The following is a 20,743-nucleotide window of genomic DNA, read 5'->3' on the forward strand; positions in this document are numbered from 1 at the left end:
TGTGTTGGTATCCAGAGAAAGTCTAGAAAAATTCAAGAAAGATAAAAGAACTTCTTTCCTGTCCCCCACATGTAGTTTCCAGACTTTTTTTCTGGTGTAGCAGAAATTCTTTTTCATAAGAAAACTAGTTGATCTGCTCTGGTTGAAGGAGAACCCGGGGAGCTGCTGGCTTGGGTTAACTCTACCCTCTCCACATGGCTTCTGAGAGACCTGCAGAATGGAAAGGTCCCAAGAAATACGGTCAGAAAAAAATTGTTTAAAAACACTTGTGGTATTCAGGACCCCCCTTTATAAGCAATAGAAACAGACGTTAGCCCACCTAGGCAGAGAAGGCATTTATTTGAATCCTCTGAATGATTTTGTTTCACTCTCAGCATCACAGGGTGACCTGGAGAAGTGGACCTGGTAGCTGCTTGCCGAACAGAAGCCTGAAACAGCACCTGGAATAGGTGTGGTGAGGAGATCTCTGCTTCATGTCTTGTTCTCTATTGGGCTTTGGTGCTTTGAGCACCATTCATATCTCTCCCCTCAGTTACTGAGTAATAGAAGACATGGTAAGCACAGTAGCTAAGAAAAGAGGAAGTAATAGGTAGGCAGAGTCACTATGAGAAAGATAGGAAAAATGAGCCGCCTGAAATATTTCAAGGAATAACTTTTAAAAATTGTATTTTTCTGAAGCAACATAGTGACATAGATACCCAGTGGCTATTGACTTTGATTCTGAGAATGAACGTTTCCTCTCACAGTCAACATTCTATCACCTATAACTTCTTATTATTTCCCAAGAGCAACAGGCCATTTTTTTTTTTTTTTTTTTTTTGACATTGTCTTGCTCTGTTGCTGGGGGTGGAGTGCAGTGGAGCGATCTCGGCTTGCTGCAACCTCCACCTCCTGGGTTCAAGCAATTCTCCTGCCTCCACCTCACAAGTAGCTGGGATTACAGGTGCATGCCACCACACCCGGCTAATTTCTGTATTCTCAGTAGAGATGCGGTTTCACCATATTGGCCAGGCTGGTCTTCAACTCCTGATCACAAGTGATCCACCTGCCTCGGCCTCCCAAACTGTTGAGATTACAGGCATGAGCCACTGCACCCGGCCTAAAATTTCTTGATGTCTTTATTTTTCAAATGTTTTTAAAATTTCAGTAGCTTTTGGGATACAAGAGCGCTTTGGTTACATGGATGAATTGTATAGTGGTGAAGTTTGAGATTGTAGTGCTCCTGTCGCCTGAGTAGTGTACACTGTACACAGTATGTAGTTTTTTAATCTCTCGCCCCCCCAACCCTCCTACTTCTGAGTCTCCAATGTCCATGATACTACTGCATGCCTTTGTGTACCTATAGCTCAGCTCCCACTTATAAGTGAGAACATGTAGTATTTGGTTTTCCATTCCTGAGTTACTTCACTTAGGATAATGACCTCCAGCTCCATCCAAGTTGCTACAAGATATTACTTTGTTCTTTTTTATGGCTGAGTAGTATTCCACAGTGTATATAGACCACATTTTCTTTATCCAATCATTGGGAGATAGGCACCTAGATTGGTTCCATAACTTTGCAATTGTGAATTGTGCTTAAAAAACGTATGTGTGGTGGTGTCTTTTTGCTATAACGACTTCTTTTCCTTTGAGTAGATGCCCAGTAGTGGGATTGCTGGATCACATGGTATGCCTACTTTTAGTTCCTTAAGAAATCTCCACACTGTTTTCCATAGAGGTTGTATTCCCACCAGCAGTGTATTAGTATTCATTTTTCACCACATCCACACTAATGTCTGTGCAGGAGTAAGATGGTATCTCTTGATGCCTTTCTTAATGCCTCCTGCTGCTTGGAAATTCGACACTGCCATCCACACATTTCTTTCAGAAACTCTTAGCTCAGAGGTTACCCATGGTGAAAAGCATAATTCATACCTCAAGCCAAACTTTCACATCCTAGTCCCGTGACCATTGACAATTCACTGTTCTGGGCCATGGTCTCTTCATCTGGAAAATGCGGGCAATGCAGGTTGATGGAGTATTAAAGAAGTTAATTGAAGATGACTATAAACTATAACACAGTTTACAAATATAAGGTATGATTATTATAATATCCTCCTCTTCTTCCCTCTGTTTAGACTCACAGGGTTCTTGCAGAAAATAAAAAAAAAATAAAAATAAAAGAGTGAAAGCATGCCCCTTTCCCACCCACGCACACTTTCCCTATGATCCTTTTCCATCAGCACATTCTCCTGACTTCCGGAACAGTCTTTCTCAGGTGTGAATTCTTTAATCACCACGATTAATCTGAGGCCTTGGCTCTCAAAGTTGGTGTTTTTCTGTTTGTTTTGTTTGTTTTTTTTTTTTTTTTGGTGTGTGTGCAAAGGAGGAGAAGTCAGGAAATCCTAGAAAAATTTAAGGAAGTGAGAAACTGAGGAGAGGTGGGAAGAAGGAATTAGGGAGGTGGAGAGACAGGTTAAACGTCAAGCCTCCTGATGAGCCTGTCTAACCTAAAGCAAAACTGACACACTTTTTCAAAGTTTCCAAGTTGACAATGTTAATTTGTTTATTTTTTTTTAAATTTACATACAGTAAAATCCATTCTTTTTGGTGTACGGTTCTAGGAGTTTTGACAAATGCCACTGAGACGAGAAGTCTTCTCTCGATTGAAGGTCTTTTCTCGATCCAGGGGTTCTTGGTCTCACCGGCTTCAAGAAATGAGCCGACTGCAGCAGCGAATGTTACAGCTCCATGAGAGAAATGCGCGGATCCAAAGAGTGTGCAGGGTGCCAAGATTTATCAAAGTGAAAACGAAGGTAAAACGAAAGCGAAAGCAAAGTTTTCCTGTGTGCCCTGGAAGGCTAGCCCTTTCTGGGTTGGGTGTCTTATGCTTATATCCCCTTAGGACCCCTCCTTTTTTCCTTTTTCTGTCCTATAGAATTAGCTTATTTTCTATCCACTTGTGGATTGGCGGGCCTGATTGGTTAAAAACATCAGGCTGCAGCCCAGAGCTTAAACTCCCTGTATGATTGGCTGAAGTTTCAATTCCCTGGCTTGCAGCTGTGACTCATTTTGGCTTAGGGGAAAGTCTTCCATTGGTTGAAGTTTCAATTCCTTAGCTGGCAGCTATGACTCATTTTGGCTTAGAGGAAAGTCCCCTTAGGCAGGTCCCTATTGACCCAGGAAGTCCAGCCAACTTAGCCAATGAGTCCCTCATCACCATCATGTTCAGAATGCAGAATGGTGCCATCTCTCCATACAGACTCCCTCTTGCTGTTCTTTTGTAGCTCACCCTCCCACAGCCTTTAACCCGGAAAGCCACTGATCTGCTCTGGTTCTCTCTCGGAATTTAAAAATTGGAAACGAGAATGTTTCATCTGAGGGGCAGATGTGATTTGCCTCTTACCTCAGTATTGCCTGTGGTCTGGATTTTTGTCGTACTGTACTTACAGTAACAAAATTTAGAGAAGAGCTATTGTCTTCAGAGCATTCCTGTCATTATTTTGGCAAATGCTGTCCTGTCTGGGTGCTAAAGGAAGGTCCTGAGGGCAGGGAGGATATATTGTGTTTGCAAAAATGAACAAGATCTCATAGAAAGGTCATTGTCAGCACAGAATTGCAACCCTGGTCTAAAATTAAAATTGCTTCTCCATGAGAAACAACCTTTATTAAAGTAAGAACAAATTCTTTCGGGAGAATCCCAGGTTTGATATAATTTTTAATTAAATTTCTCAAAAGCTGGAGCTCATTTATTCTTCCCTCTGTCTGCCACCTAGCAGCAAGGTGCAACACCCTGTATTCATGGAGATCTTGCTTTGAATTCTAATTCCAAGTTGAATTTTCATACATGATTTTGGCTCATTTGAAATTTACTGAAATTATTTTCTTGAATATCATCAATATCTACTTTCGGCTCACATTTTCACTATGGAAGTCTCCCTGGATATGGCTGTTAAGAAGTTTGAGCTGTATCGCCTTTCAATACCGGATTGCAGTTAGTATTTTAAAACAAATTAAATGAAATGAATTCCCCAACAAATTAAATTCCAATATGGATTAATTTCCTATCCTGACTAGAGATAAAATGCTGACAAAAATGAAACTTAGAAAAATGATTCTAGCAGCAATATTATGAAAAACATGAGCTTTTCACTGTTTATCTGACTAGTAAAAGACCAAATATGTACTGCGAAAAGTTTTAATCAACTTTGACATTTTGTTCCTGGTTCAAACTCAGGGTAGGGCAGCTATTTCTTGCGGGCCAATAACAAGATGCAGATGAATTGGGGAGAAAATAAAAAGAATTTTTATTTCCGTAACCAGTTACAGGGAGAAGGCCTGGATCACCAGATCAACCCAAAATGACAAAGTTTTCCAAAGCTTGTATACCTTCTAAGCTGTATGCCTACATGTAAGTGTGCATTCATCTAATGATGTAAGTGATTACCTTCTTTTAATCTGTACCTAAGGCCTGAGTCCTGAAGACCTTTCTCTGGAGTCTCGGTAAATTTACTTTATGTAAATGGGTCCAGGTACTGCTGTGATTACCCTTATCTTGTCTCCTGCTAAATCATGTAGGTTCCTGGAGTTCCCACAGACCTCCAATAAACTTGTTTGTGGAGGCCTGGGGAGTTGCTTCAGACCCACAATAAAACTTGTTTAATCCTGAATAGGTTCTGTTAAGAGTTCCTTTGTTATTTTGTCATGTTTTAAGGCCCAGGAAAGGCCTGAGCAAAACTCATGGTCGGTGTTTGTTACATTCCATCAGTTATGTAAGGGTACCGGCTTTGAATATTTAACTTAACCACTCAGCCAGTACTGAAACAGTTGCTATGGAGGCCTGCATTAGTGAGACCTGGCCTGCCAACATTTCAACTAATTTCATTAGGCACCATAACTAGAAACACAGAATAAAACAGAGCATACATTTGTGAGAGACAAAAATCGCTGTACTTTAAACAATTGTCTTTTCTTCCTTTTTCTTTTTTTTCAGTAGTATGGAGTTTTGGAGACAAGATAAACCACAAATCAATTCAGAATTATCGAAAAGCAAATTTTCAAAAATTATTGAGTTAATCTCCATAAACTTTCACCATCTCTGAACCAATCTGCGTTTCACTACTGCTAGAACTGCACCAGTGGAAGTATTAATTTGGAGTAGTAGAGCAGAAAGGCTTTAAATATGCTTTTGGGAACATTACGCCTCCGTTTTTAACCATAAAGTTGTGTTTGTTAACTGCAAATTTCACTCGATAGCACAAAATGTGTGCCAAATTGATAACTCTGAAATGTATTTTGCCAGAGACGATCTTTGAGCTACTTGAAGAGACTGACACCCCATGCATCCTGGTAGAAGAGCTACTTCTTCTATAGGCATTGACTACGTTTAAAAACAACTGCTTTGGGAGGCCAGTACAGCAGGATTGCTTGAGGCCAGGAGTTCAAGACCAGACTGGGCAATACAGTGAGACTTCCCAACTCTACAAAAAAAAAAAAAAAAACATAGCCAGGCATGGTGGCTTGTGCCTGTAGTCCTAGCTACTTAGGAGGCTTAGGCAAGGGGATTGCTTGAGCCCGGGAGTTCAAGGCTGCAGTGTGTGATGATTGTGCCACTGTACTCCAGCCTGGAGATCCTGTCTCTAAAGACAACAACAATAACAACAACAACTCTTAGAGTCCTATGTAGGAAATAATAAAATAAACATTGAATACATATGCCTTTTGTTTTTAGCCATATTGATAAACAGACTTTAATTATTTTCTACTGCCTGAGAACATGTGGGTAATTACTTTGATCCCCTTATGTTTTCCAAATTGTTAGTGCATCACAATCGTATAATCTATGCTTAGAAATGCAAAGTAGCTTTGAATTTGTATTAGGGAAGGAGGAGCACCAAAGGGTCAGAGAATGAGACACATCGAGTGCCAAATGTCTTAGAAATGGCATCCATAATTCCAGCCTGAAATATGAGCCATGTCTCTGATTAACAGTGTAAACTCAAGTAATCTTAGAATTTTAGAACTGGAAGTGAATGATGGCATCTAGTTCCCTACAGTTGAAGAAATTCAAGGCAACTGAATTAAGTGCTTGCTCAAAGTCACACAGGGAGTTAGTAAGCAGAGTAACATGGAGAAACAGGAGTGGGAGTTGCCCATTAATCTATCTCCTGATCCCCTGGGAGCACAGCAGGAGAAAGGGACAGACAGCTCTGAAATTCTCAGATCTGAAAAGGAATCCCATCATCATGGGACTCCTAATGACCTCCCATTATCGGGTGCCCACTGATGAGTTTCCCAAAACCTTGATAGATTCTCAAGAAATAGTTTTCAGTCAAATACTCTCATCAAACAAAGGCAGTCTTCTTAAAGAGTTCATGAGTACTAGTCCTTATTGACCTGTAGCTATCATAATAGCCACCTTTTGTTTTCACTATTTTATCTGGCATTCAGTGAGTACTTAATACATTCTTGGTATTTTGCTTTATGCTTTTTTTTTCTTTTTCTTTTTCCACTCTCACAACAAATGAATTTACTATAGTAGGCACTTGTTCTGGTTATTGCCTGTTTGATGCTGGATGCCATTCTAGTCCTTCGCATCCTCTACTAAGTACTTCAAAAAGTTGAATCCTGCAAGTTATATCACCCATGCTTTTTTGCCATTTGGTTTTCAGCTAGTTTTAGGAAAGTGGAAAAATTGGTAGACATGAGGGGTCAGGAAGAGGAGACACTGGGTACTTCCGACCATGTCCTGGTGTTTCAGGCAGCATCCTCAAGAGTGCTTGTGTCCCCTCCATTGTTCTACCTCCAACTAGGCGGCTTGAGCTCCAGATAACACCTGCTCCTACAGGTGGTACAGGTGGCAAGGGCATGCTGTCCTGAGGGCTTGCTCACCTTCCTTGTTTGCTTTTCAGTTCCAACACCTTTATCATGAGCTACCCGTATTAAAAATTATCTCTGGAACCCTGGACAGAGATTTCGTCATTTGTATTGAAACCTGAGTAATACAGCATTACTGTGTTCATCCCATAAATGAAGGAACTGAAAGTTAAAGAAGTCATCCTCACACCAGAGAGTTTATTATATGCCAAGCATTAGGTTGAAAACTTGATACACATTTTTCTTTTTTCTTTTTTTTTTTTTATTATACTTTAAGTTCTAGGGTACATGTGCATAACGTGCAGGTTTGTTACATATGTATACATGTGCCATGTTGGTGTGCTGCACCCCACATTTTTCTTTTAATCCTCACAAATTTTTATGAGGTAGGAATTATTATCTCTATTTCACTGGTAAGAAAATAAAGCTCAGGGAACATAAATAACCTGCCCAATGCCATACTAGTAACTGGTAGACGTAGGAACAATGATATCTCTGTCTCTAGATCATAGCAAGGGTAAAACCAATTAATTAAGAGATGCTGGAAGATGGCACCACCCCTTCCGGTGGTTCCCACATACAGTCATTAGCCACACGCTTCAGGAAGTTCATGCTAGAGACTAGAGAAAGGTAGCCTGTATGGCATTACCACAACTCAGCCAGTTTAAAAGAAGGTTCAAGTTCTCCAAAGCCGCTTTGCAAATAATCACAGGGCTAAAAACAATAGTGCACTGCTAATTGTTTAACAATCTGCTCTCCAAGGAGATTTTTTTTTTAAATACCTGATTCATAGAGTTTTCCAGTCTTCATGGTGTAAATGTAACTGGGCAGCTTAACTTCAAAATGCATTTTAAACTTTTTTTTTTTCCTTTCTCTTGGGTTTTAAGACATAACCTTGCAGCAAACTGCAGAAGCCTTTTTCCTTAGTCTTAAAATATACTTCATGTCCCTTTTTTTCTCACCATATACTCCCTTCACATTTATCTAAACTGGATGCTAGTGTCCAAGTATGTGCCTTCTTAGAAGTCCCAGGGGTTAATCATGAGATAGACAGACCAAGTCTGAAGACCCAGTTGCAAAATTCTAGAGATATGTCAAGGCCGCTAGTTAACAACTGGCCATTGTTGAGAACACATCTGCCAGAGATCAAGGTGGACCAGGACTCAAGATAGCCACCAGAACAAGACACACAGACACTGTACTCACGCCAATTCTTGCCTGCCTTCCTTAGTAAGTTTTCCTTCTTTAAATTCCTGCCTTCCCACAAAAAATCAAAGTGGTTGCTTTATATGAGAATCTGGCCACTTCCACTTTACTCGTATTGGTTAACAAAGTCTGTATTTCTTTCTACCAGATATTGCTCTTGTTACTTGGACTCTGCAAGCAGTGAGGATCCAGACCTGTGTTCAGTTACATAAATACTCCCACCATGGCTCATTTCAAGCTACTCATGTGATATCAACCAGCTCACAAAGTTCCTGAAATTCTAACAATCAGTTCCACCATACCATTGGTTAAAGATCTAAAAGGCAGTCAGTATTTGTTGACTAAACTATAGACACTGCTACATACTCCCAGAAGGGTAAAGCAAATGTGACTGGCAATACAAAAAATGTCCTATGACATAGCAATTTCACTCATGATAATAGAAATGAGTGCATATACCCATGAAAGACAGGTGCAGAAATGTTTCTGCCAACATTACTCCTAATAGCCTAAACTGGAAGAAAGAGCCCAAATGCCCAATTGAGTAAAAGAAAATGGTTTTAAAAATTATGGAATATTTATACAATGGAATGTGTATTGACACAAATGAACTGCCGATGCACAAAATATGGGTGTATTTCAAACATATTATGTAGAGCTAAAGAAGGCAGACACAAAAGACTATAGTATGCATAGTACTCTGTATGACCCTTTCATATGATGGTCAAGACAAGCAAAATGTATCTGGGAAAGTTAAAGTCCAAATGGTGTTTGTCTCGGGGTGGAGAGAGTATTGTTGATTGCAGACATGAGTTAATCCTCTAGGAGACTAGAAATGTAAATATTATAGAAAGGAGACTTGATCTGGGCAATGGTTATATGGATATATACATATATGAAATTTCCTCCACCTGTATCCTTGAGATTTGTATAGTTTATCATATGAAAATTATGCTTAAAAGTTTTAAAAAGTAGTCTTTGGGCCCCGCAGGCATATGTTCTCAGATCATGCCCAAGCAAGGTGTATTAATCCGTTTTCATGCTGCTGATAAAGACATACCCAAGACTGGGAAATTTACAAAAGAAAGAGGTTTAGTTGGACTCATGTTTCCACGTGGCTGGGGAGGCCTCACAATCATGGCAGAAGGCAGAGAGGAACAAATCACATCTTACATGGATGACAGCAGGCAGAGAGAGGACTTGTGCAGGGCAACTCCCAGTTTTAAAACCATCAGATCTAGAGAGATCCATTCACTATCATGAGAAGAGCATGGGAAAGATCTGCCCCTATAATTCAGTCACCTCCCACTGGATTCCTGCCATGACATGTGGATAGTGGGGGTTATAATCAAAGATGAGATTTGGGTGGGGACTCAGCCAAATCATATTACAAGGCATCTCAGATAAGAATGTTCTAGCCCAGGAGAATGTTCTAGTCCTGAGGTTTCATAGACTATATTTTTTGGTATATTGAGCACACACTTCTTCACCAGATGCCAGAGAAGTTTGCTTACCACAATCCCTCTATTTATAAAATTCCTTTTACATGAAGCTTTTCCCTTCACCAGATCCCCACCTCCACACTACTGCTACCCCTTACAATAGTCACTGAAGTTTGCATCATCTGTAACAAGGACAGTGAGGCAAAATCTCATTTCACGAATTGTATTATTGTAGTTTTGTTTGTTTTTTTGTTTTGATAGCTGTCTAGTTCTTGCTAATTTTCCAGGTTCTAAATATTTACTGACCTTTACCTTTGAGAGAAGATCTAGTACTTTCAAGGTGACTTAAAAATTCTTTTTATTATTAAATGGAAAGTTAGTTCTCAGACTCTTTTTTGTTGTGACTTATTCTTTGTTCACATCCTAAATATTTCATATAAGCTTTATATCTCTAGAATTTCACTGATTACTCTTTATGTCTTTTAACAGGATTTGTCTGTCCATCTTCTCTCTTCCTTCTCAATTAATTATCATCCAAGTATTTCATCTGTATCACAAGATGGTTTGGTTTGTCCCTGATTGGGTATTTTGGGCCTTTCTTGTTTTAAGTTAATTAAAACAAAACTATCATAAACTCCACATTAATAAAGTGTAACTGAAACAACTAAGTCATTAATAGTAACAAGATATATGGCATTATTACCAGCTGTGTGACCTTAAGCAACTCACATTGGTAAATTTGCCTAATACCATAAAGTCAAGGGGCTTCTTACCCAGAGACCATCTTTAGGTTATCATTTATGATTTATTGACAATCTTTAGATACAGTGGCTCAACTAGCTATGAATATATATACAACTACTTTTAGTTTCACAAGCCCACAAAAACTTATCTTTTTAAAAGATGGAAGGCGTTTAACTAGAACTTCAAGAAAGCTTAAAGATCATCTCACTTCTCATCTTTCCCCTTTTTTTTATATATGAAAAAAAAGGTTAGAGCAGATTTACCTAGTAAGAGGCAAGGCTTGTATAGCATTCAATTTTCTTGCTTCTTATTTCCATGTTTATGAGAAACTTACCTAAGTTTCCTGTGGAATGTAAGATTCCTGATGCCTATTATATTTGACTGAAATTACCAGTCTAATCAAGCTCTTAAATTTTATGTGCTATAATTCCAATCCTTCCTTTGAGACCACAGTTGGATCAGTCTTCCTGATAAATTTCAAATAAGCTAGCAGATCAAGTAAATCAATCAATTTGTATAAAATACTGTCTTCCTCCATTCTTGTCAAGTGAAAAGAAAATGGGATTCTTTGACCTATTTGACTAAGATATTTTAGCAATATTGCTGTTAACATATACCTACTATGTATTATGCTATTTAGATGATTGGACATAAGAATAAGAAGCTAGACCAATGAGTACAGTGTTCGGAAGACTAAAGACCAGGATGAACAGAAGTATCTGAACAATGCTGTGTAGAAGAAAATGGGTCCTGAAGACTTTTCTTCTCTTTTGTTCATTTGTTAATTTTTTGGCATACCACATACAGAGGAAGAAGAATGAACAAGGGAAAGCCTTTGTTTTTTGACCCAGCAAAGATGGTGATAGAAAGAACACAGAATTATTCCACATTTTCTTTGCTCCTATCTTCTGTAACATGGAAAATAATCTTCATGCTGGAAAGACACAGAAAGGTGAGAGGTAATATGGCATAATTTTTTTAAATGAGCCTTGGAATCAAACATTAATTTGAACCCAGGCTCTTCTCTTGGGTTTATCTGCTCTGAGTCTGTTTATCTGTTTATCTGTTTAGATAAACACTGTTTATCTGCTCTGAGTCTCACTTGATGGTATCAATAGCTCCATCCCCCAGAGTGTTAGAAGTATATAAGGCACTTTGACACAGTAACAGCTTAATAATTGATATGTAATAGGGGATGGATGCTCAAAATAGGTAAGAAAATAAATAAGAATTTTAAATTAGGTGATAATTTAAAGTCTAAAAGAATTACATTTCAGTGTGCTGAAAGAACTCATAAAAGCAATACTGATGTCATTGCTGGTAACTTTTGAAAAGTCATGGCAAATGATAGATGTGCTAGATTGTTGCTTCAATTATCCAAAAAAACAAAAAAAAAAAAGGGGAAAAAAGATTTTCAAGATTCAGTAATTCCAACCAGCCAGCTAGAAGGAAATTCCAGATGCAGTATGGATTATGAAACAGATATTCTATATGCAATATAAAAGGAAGTTGTGATTGCTGAAACCAGCACTTAATCAAACACAAATCATGCTGAAAGCAACAAGGTTTCCTCTTTTTTTTTGTCTTTTGAGGGACTGCAAGACTAATAAGAGAAATGTCGTAGCCATGATATATTTGCATCTGAAGAGGACATGTGACAAAGGTTTTATGAATCTTTAATATACTAATGTGCATTATAAATATCCAGAGGAAGCTACTCAATTCAGCACTTTTTAAATTATTTGACTGTGGAACCCTTTTTTAGCAGAGTAAAATCTGAAAGAAGTTGGGTTGGGCAGAACTTTGGGAAACACTAGTGTAAGCCTGGAAAATAAATCTCCACTTTTTAGGTAGCTTTGGGGATATTGGGTTTATTTTCAAACATCACCTTTTAAAGGAACCCAGACAAACTAGAGTATTTCCAAAGGAGGGGCCAGAGTAATGAATTATATAACACTATATTGCAGAAGAAATAATTAGGAACTATGAAAGAGACACTTTGGGGAGTAAGGTTGTCCTGATGGTTGATTTCAAGTTTTTTAATGGTTGTTATATGGAGAAAGAACTGGATTACTTCTCTTTAGTTTAAGCAACCAGAAATAGGAGTACTATCTAAGAATTACAGGGCAGTAGGTTTTGGCTGAATATAAAGATTTTTGTGAGAGCACTAGTCCTGGGATTTGACAGAACTACAATTCAACACCAGTCCTGCAGTTTTTGGCTAGGTAGCTTAATCTCTTAGAAACTTGGTTTTCTCATTTGTAATAGGGAGAAGTTGATGGAGGTACTACAAAGAGTAAATCCTACATTAAATTTTATAAGGTCCATACAATTTCTGGCACATAGTAAGTGCTCAAGAAATAGAATTTTGGTGTTATTGGTAACATAGAGCTACTCAATAATGAAAAGGATGGAGGACATCTGATAGCAGAGAACATCTCAAGAGTGTAAATGTTCAAGCACATTCTTAATTATTTAAAAAAGAAGTGAAAGTCTACTTTGGGCAACACATCAGGGAAGTAGCTGTGACTCAGTTCCTGTCTTTATGAGCTAAGTCACATGGGGACAAGCAGGGGAGTTAAGGCAAATATATTAAACAACAATAGCACAAGGATGAATGCTTGCAAGAATATCAGAAATTATGAGCATGAGTGCTGAACTTTTTGAGGGAAATATGGAAGGATATATGAAAGTGGTAGCATATGAAGAATAGAAAATTTTTCAATGGATGTGGTAAGAAAGGAAGCAGCATGTTACAGAAGGAACTATTATGAGGAGAGGCTGTAGGCAAAAAAGCATAGGAACGTATCCAGAGAAGCAGCACAATTTGAAGGGGATATAAATGCAAAACTAGAGATAAACGAGACACAATTCTGGATAATTATTGGGGGAGCTGCAGAATGGATCTTGTACTTGACTTGGGGGTCAGTGGGGAGACTAAATATTATGAGAGAAAGAAAAGAGTGTCTTTATCTAAACTTACTTTAAAAAAAAGAAAAAGAAACATGAAGTTGACAGTGGCAATAAAATTGGTTAGGATCTGTGTGATTCCTAAAGCAGGAAACCCAATTAAAAAATAGCACAGTATAGGATAACTGGCCAGCCAAATGCAGAAGGTTGAAACTGCACCCCTTATTTACACCATATATAAAAATTAACTCAAGATGGATTAAAGACTTAAATATGAAACGCAAAACTATAGAAACCCTGAAAGACAACCTAGGCAATACCATGCAGGACATGGACAAAGATTTCAAGATGAAGGCACCAAAAGCAAAAGTTCACAAATGAGAACTAATTACACTAAGGATCCTCTCTACAGCAAGAGAAAACTATGAACAGAATAAACAACCTACAGAATGGGAGAAAAGTTTTGCAAACTATGCACTTGACAAAGGTCTAGTATCCATCATCTATAAGGAACTTATATAAATTTACAAGGAAAAAAAAACATTAAAAAGTGGATAGAGGACATGAATAGATACTTTTCAAAAGAAGACATATATGCAGCCAACAATCATATGAATAAAAAGTTCAACATCACTTATCATTTGAGAAATGCAAATAAAAACTACAATGAGATACCACCTCACACCGGTCACAGTGGCTATTATGAAAAAGTAAAAAAATAACAAGTGCTGGCAAGGTTGTGGAGAAAAGGAAACACTTATACCCCGTTGGTGGGAGTGTAAATTAGTTCAACCATTGTGGAAGACAGTGTGGCGATTCCTCAAAGACCTAAAGACAGAAATTCCATTCAACCCAGCAATCCCATTACTGGGTATATACCCAAAGGAATATAAATTGTTCTGTTATAAAAACACAAGTATGTGAAGGTTTGTTTCAACACTATATGCAATAACAAATACATGGAGACAACCTAAATGCTCATCAGTGACAGACTGGACAAAGAAAATGTGATATATGTATACCATGGAATACTAAGCAGCCATAAAAAAGGATGAGATCATGTCCTTTGTTGAGACATGGATGGAACTGGAGGCCATTATCCTTAGCAAACTAATGCAGGAACAGAAAACCAAATACTGCATATTCTCACTTATAAGTGGGAGGTAAATAATGAGAAAATATGGAAACATTAGATGGGAAAAACACACACTGGGCCTATTGGAGGTGGAGTGTGGGAAGAGGGAGAGAATCAGGAAAAATAACTAATGGGTACTAGGCTTAATACCTGAGTGCTGAAATAATCCGCAAAACAAGCCCCCATGAAACATGTTTACCTATGTAACAAATCTGCACATGTACCCTTGAACTTAAAAGTTGTTTTTTTCTTTTCTTTTCTTTTCCTTTTTTTAAATAGCACAATAAGTGAAAAATAAAGAGAATCTCAAGTAGGGTGGAAATAGTGGCAATGGAAAGGAAGTTCTCAATGGGATCCACATGAAGAACAGGCTCTGTTGGAGAATATTTGACAGCAGACAAGGGAGGTGATAGTCTCAGGAGACCAAGTTTCAGTTAAGGGAGGTCTTAGCAGCAGCTTTCCAAGAGAAAGTCATGTCAGGAGTATTCCTAAGCAGAATAGCCAACAGTGACTCTTACTGAACATTTATTCAATAGATGAATACATTATTGGCCATTTTTGGTTTGGGTTAAAATGAAACGAAAACAGATAGATGTACACATGAATGAATGAATGATTTGGGTTGAGCTCTAAAGGGAAAAATGGAAGATGGTAATACAAGCAAAAGTTTGTCAGAGCCAATCTGAGGAAACGGAAGGCTGGCTGGATAGAGATATGAGTAGAGAACTAGCAAAAAGACCTTATCCAAGGATGAGTGAAGGGCAGAGGAGATAAATCAGGGCTTGACCAAATAGGGCCTGTGGCCGAACCCAGCCCTACCCACCTGTTTTGTGCAGCCCATGAGCTACCAATAACTTCTATGTTTTTAAATGGTTAAAGTAAATTCAAAGAAGGATAGTATTTCATGACATGTGAAAATGATATGAAACTCAAATTTCAACGTCCATGAATAAAGTGATGATTGTTTTTGTTATTTTATTATTATTATTATTATTATTATTATTATTATTATTATTATTATTTTGCAGAAAGGACTGGCTTGCACTTTTTAAACATTAGTTATATTATTCTCACTACAACCCTATGAGATAAAATTCGTTGTTCCCATTTTACTGATGAGCAAACTGCAACTTATATTTCAGCCAAAGTCACACAGTTCATTAAGGGCAGAGTCATCCATGGCAATCTGCCTATCCAGATGTTCCATTTTCCCCTAGGGTAAAAGCACCGGCTCTAAGAATAGTGAGAACAAAACATATTTATAAAAGAGAGTTGGGGGAGGGGGTTGGGGGCTGGGCATGGTGGCTCATGCCTGTAATCCCAGCACTTTGGGAGGCCAAGGTGGGTGGCTCACTTGAGGTCAAGAGTTCAACCCCAGCCTGGCCGACATGGTGAAACCCCATCTCTACTAAAAATATAAAAATTAGCCAGGCATGGTGGCGGGCGCCTGTAATCCCAGTTATTCGGGAGGTTGAGACAGGAGAATCACTTCAGCCCAGGAGGCAGAGGTTGCAGTCAGAGGAGATCGCACCATTGCACTCCAGGTTGGGCGACAGAGCAAGACTCCATCTCAAAAAACAAAAACAAACAAACAAACAACAAAGGGAGTTGGGGAGTGTTTTGAATGCTTAGAGGGCAGTTTGGGAACTCAATTAGAAGGGGACGGTTTAAACAGACATATTTCTAAGAGACTTATAATGAGTTAACTCATTTGATCCTCACAACTCCTCCATGAGTTGGATGCTATTATTAACAACCCAGTATTACATAAAGGATTAGATACCTTCTTAAAGACCACTTCCCAGGAGAAAGACTGTGTGTGAGTACTCTGAAGCTTTGGGTCTTCTGGTGGGTGACACCACTGGGTTTCCAAAGGCTCAACCAGTCAAATGAGGTGTTTTTGACCTCGTCGTGTTCAAAGTGCTTAGGGAAGGATTCTGCGGACTGGGCTTTTACCCTGGTGTCCTGCATTCTTGCTCCAAGACTTCTCTCACCACTCTCAATCCCCTAAATGCAGCTTCTGACAGCTTCTAGCTAGTTCTTGGGCTCCTCCTTGGTGACTTCCTCTTAAGATAATTTGAGTTACCACAAATCAGCATTTGAAGAAATGCAGCAGATAAGTTGAAAATTCAAGTGCTGAGGGATGTAAAGGCCAAAACAATCCTATAGAAAGCCCAGAGGCAGATAACAGTCTTTCGTCAAAGATTTCACTGCTGTAGATTTCTGAGAGTGCTGTGTAGCCGTCCTTTTCATCCTGTAGCCGTCCTTTTCATCCTGTGTTTGCCACTTTGAACAGTCACTTTCCCACTTGGAACTTACTTGTGGCTCTGCTGACAAAACAGGAAGTGATTTGAATACAGTCTGTTTTTATGACCTTTCAGCATCAGGAGTTTGAAAATTTTTAGCAGTGTATTTACAGCCTTGCTTTAGTACTTCTATTTCTTATAAAACAACCGTGTAGGGTTTAAAATATCCGTGCAAAGTGCTGTTCAAATATTGAGTCAGTAATGAGCTCTGCATGCCAGCCTTTGGTGCATGTTAAATTCAAAACAAGTTTAGCGTTTTTTTTTTTTTTTTTTTTGGATAGAAACTGGTGGGGGTGGGGAAAGAATGAGGGAACTGGGAAGAGAAGGAGGGGAAGTTAAACCTTGCTTCTCACTCTGTCTTTCTCAGAAAACCAAACACGGCATCTTCCATGAGGAGCTTGTTTTCTGACCACCGGAGATACACTGAATCTTTCCGGAGGTTTCTCAGCCATTCCACGGAACACCAGTGCATGCAGGAATTCATGGACAAGAAGCTGCCAGGCATAATATCAAGGTAACAAAAGGGACCTTGTTGTCAAAGGCACAAGCCTGAGACTCGCTGTGCGTCAGCGATAGATGGGTCTAGCTCAGCCTTGCAGGCTGGGCACGGGGATAAGGGCGAGTTACTGATAGCAACTCCCCCTCGTCCTCCTCCTCGCTGCCCTGCCCTGCCTTTCTCCTGCAGTGCTTTGGCTCCACGTTTGCTTTAAACACTCAAAGGCTCCCATTTGTGCTGTATTTCCAGCTGCATAGAGATAAACGTTAACCATTTGAAGGCACAAATCCATGTTCATTTGGAAAAAGATAAGATGCTAATCTTCGAACTCAGACTTTTCAGCCCTCCTCCAAATTTTACATCCCCAAAAAGGCCCAAAGGGCGTCTGATATGCTTTTCATTAGAATCAAATATAAATAATTGCCAAAGGAAGGTTTGCCCTGAGGACTCAGTCCCTCAGTTCTCATAATATCCATTTAAATTTATTTTCCTTCCATTGTTACAGTTATCACTCTCTTCCCCTAAATTGTCTTTTTCTTTCAACTTAGTATTAGCAACGTGTTCCTTAAAAAAAGAACCATTTTCCCATTATCAGTGAAACTCACTGGTTCCTATCCTTCTTGCAGAGTTCTTTTTTTGGGGTGATTAATGTGTTCAATTTGTGCCAGAGCTGATAAGCATTATGAGAGTAACAGATTCCACATGCTAAAGATAATCAAATCACCTATCTGGGGGTGATAATCTGTAATTCACTCTGCTTCAGGAAATAATAATGGAAAACTGGGAAGAAATGACTATGGATCCAATTTGCAAACAGCAAAGGAAAGTGGTATTTTATCTTTTGCTGAATTTCTCTATTGTAGGCCTGAAATTCTTTCACCAGGGCAGTACCTATGTCTGACCAGAGCAGGCATTATTAGATGTATATAAAATTTTATTTCCCTTTCTATTTAACATGATTCAGATTTTAAATGTTAGCTTTCAAAAAATAGGATATTATGTTAAAAATTAATATATAATAGGATAAGGATGCCAAACATCAAAGCAGATGGCAAACACAGATAACTTCTTATCTAGAAACTAATTATAGTTAACCTCTTTGGGTTTCTTTGCTCACTTCTAAAGTTAAAGGTAATGAGTTAATTTCTCAATTCTTTTCCAGTACCAAAAGTATTGCTCATGTCTGTAGCTTACCAGATCCTTGGTTTTCTTCAGCCATACACAGTTTGGTTTGAAGAGGTGCTGTGGATGGAGATAACGTAATAAATGATGAATGACCCCTTCCTTATCTTCAAAGTTTAAATCTAACTGGAAATATTATAAAATCTGTGAAAGACTGAAGAATTTTTAAGGGCACACTGTTTGTCTTTTAACAATAGTGTCATTTATTTAAAAAGTAATTTTTTCCTGAAGGTAGTGTTTGAAATAAGATTTAGCTGAAGAACCTTTAAAATTGTTGCTTAAAGTTGTCTATGAGTGATGAAGTACCAAAATGTGATTAGGATATGCTTTGTGTATGTTAGGGCAGGATTTGTTGAGTTGGTGGCTCACTATGCTAATTGAGTGTGGAGCGAGCCTATTACATTTTTATTAAAGCAAGACATGCTCATATTTTAAAACATCAAATGGTTCTAAAAACAATCAAATGGTTCTAAAGTGGGTGGGGCCTATAACAAATCCCACCCACTCCATTCTTGATTCTCACTCTCCAGAAGCAACCACTTTCAGCACTTTGAAATCTTTTAGTTATTTATGGAATTTTCTTTCATAATTCAAAATAACATGTTATTTTTCTATTTCTTCATTTAGCTGTACTAAAATAGCTAATTAGCATGCATATTTCCCACCCTTTCATGTCACTATATTTAGTCAAAATTTTGGTTAAATAATTTGAGTGTTTGTGTTATTTTGCCTATGTACATATTATTAATAATTAAGCAATATATTAGACTATGCTTACATTTCCTTTTATGTACAACTTTTTGTTTTCCCTAGAGTTGACTATTGCCTTAATTTTGGTTTCTTTTCTTAGTTCTCTAGGTACCTATTACTACTTTGATTCCGAAGCAGATATACTAATCTCGTCTCCATATATGCAAACATTATCAAGGAATCTGTTTATGTTACCCCAAGGGAACAACTTTTCTGAAGCCTTCTGTTCTTTTTTTCAGTTTAGGAAGATCTGCTTTGGCCTGCTATACAACTATTAAGGAAGGAGTTTATTTCACTTTCTGAGAATCATTTTCTTTCTAAAGTATTTGATTCCCTGATTCTGTATCTCAATGCCTTTCTTTTCTTTGTTTCCTCAGTCCTTTGTTTCCTGAACTAATTCTTTAAAAGCTTTAAGAGTGAATGAGAGGTAAACTTTTTGAGACTTTGTACGTTTAAAAATCCCTTGGTTCTATGTTCATCGTTAGACAGTTTGACTGGATATAGAACTGTATACTGAAAATGGTTTTGTATCATACATCTAAAGGTACTTTTACATTGTCTTTTAGATACCACAATTGCTGTTAACAAATAAAATAGTGGCCAGGTGTGTTGGTTCTTGCCTGTAATCTCAGCACTTTGGGAGACTGAGGCAGGAGGATTACTTGAGCCCAGGAGTTTGAGACAAACCTGGGCAACACAGCAAGATCCCATCTCTACAGAAAAAGTAAAAAAATTAGCTGAACAAGGTGGCGTGCACCTGTAGCACTGGCTACTCCAGCAGCTGAAGTGGGAAGATTGCTTAAGTCCGGGAGATCAAGGCTTCAGTGAGACATGATTGCGACACTGCACTCAGTCTAGATGTCAGAGTGAGACCCTGTCTCACACAAGAGAAAAAAAGAAATCAAATGCTACTCAAAATTCTCATCCTTGGCTTGTGGAATAGCTTTTACATTATGTGTTTTGTTTTCCCTATTTTGAACTTTTTAGAATCTTCTTATCTCTAGTACTCTGAAATTTTAAAATAGTGAGTTGTGAAATGGTTCCTTTTCACCCATTTTGTGGGTACTCCCTGGGCTATTTCGATTGAGATTCAGACCCTTCAGTTATGAGGAACTTTGGTAATCATTCCTCCCCTCTGTTTTCTTTTTCTGAAACTTTTACTCATCAAATACTTCCTGGATTGATTACCTAATTTTCTTATATTTCCAGTTTGCTACGACTTTCTCTTTCAGCCCATCTATTAATTTTTTACTATCATATTTTTAATTTCCAAGAATGTTTTCTATAGCATTCTTTTCATCATTCTCAGATATAATACCTTCTTATTCATTACAAAATGTTCCTCTGCTCTCTCTGCCTCTTTCAGTCTCTGTTTCTTATGTTTGACAGCTCCCCAACCGCCTAATGAGCCTTGGTTTTCTGTTCAATCAAATAATGAGGCACTAAAAGGTAACCAGATTCTCTTTGTGTAAGTCAGGGCAGGGTTTGTTGAGTGAGTGGCTCACTGAATAATTGAGTGTGGCCTCAGCTCTTTCCTGGGTGATCCTCAGATATAAAATCATGTTAACTTTATTACTGAGATGATTTGTTTCCCTATAGAGGAATTCTTCAATCCCCTATTTGGGGGTAGATGGTGGGGCAGGGCCTGGGGGCAGGAAAAATTATAGTGTATAACTATAAATAGTAAACTTGGTTATTGGTGTTGCATATAAAACTT

At 38.3% G+C, this 20,743-nt stretch overlaps 1 protein-coding gene across 5 annotated transcripts in view; it reads left to right on the forward strand.

The window, feature by feature from the left end:
* The first annotated feature begins 16,726 nt into the window (after window positions 1–16,726).
* Window positions 16,727–20,743, forward strand: part of LOC113220388 — a 44,980-nt gene continuing 40,963 nt past the window's right edge. For 4 of the 5 annotated variants that reach the window (XR_004229223.1, XR_004229225.1, XR_004229224.1 and 1 more), the window contains exon 1: window positions 16,998–17,112. Coding sequence is in view for 1 of the 5 variants with exons in the window: in XM_031936578.1 (XP_031792438.1) it covers window positions 16,988–17,112 (125 nt within the window). In the remaining 4 variants the exon portion in view is untranslated. Of the gene's footprint in view, window positions 16,846–16,965; window positions 17,113–20,743 lie in introns of those variants that run through there. The other variant, XM_031936578.1, reaches the window with a different exon arrangement.

Source organism: Piliocolobus tephrosceles, chromosome 11 (assembly GCF_002776525.5).
Source record: "Piliocolobus tephrosceles isolate RC106 chromosome 11, ASM277652v3, whole genome shotgun sequence".
NCBI classification, from domain to species: domain Eukaryota; kingdom Metazoa; phylum Chordata; class Mammalia; order Primates; family Cercopithecidae; genus Piliocolobus; species Piliocolobus tephrosceles.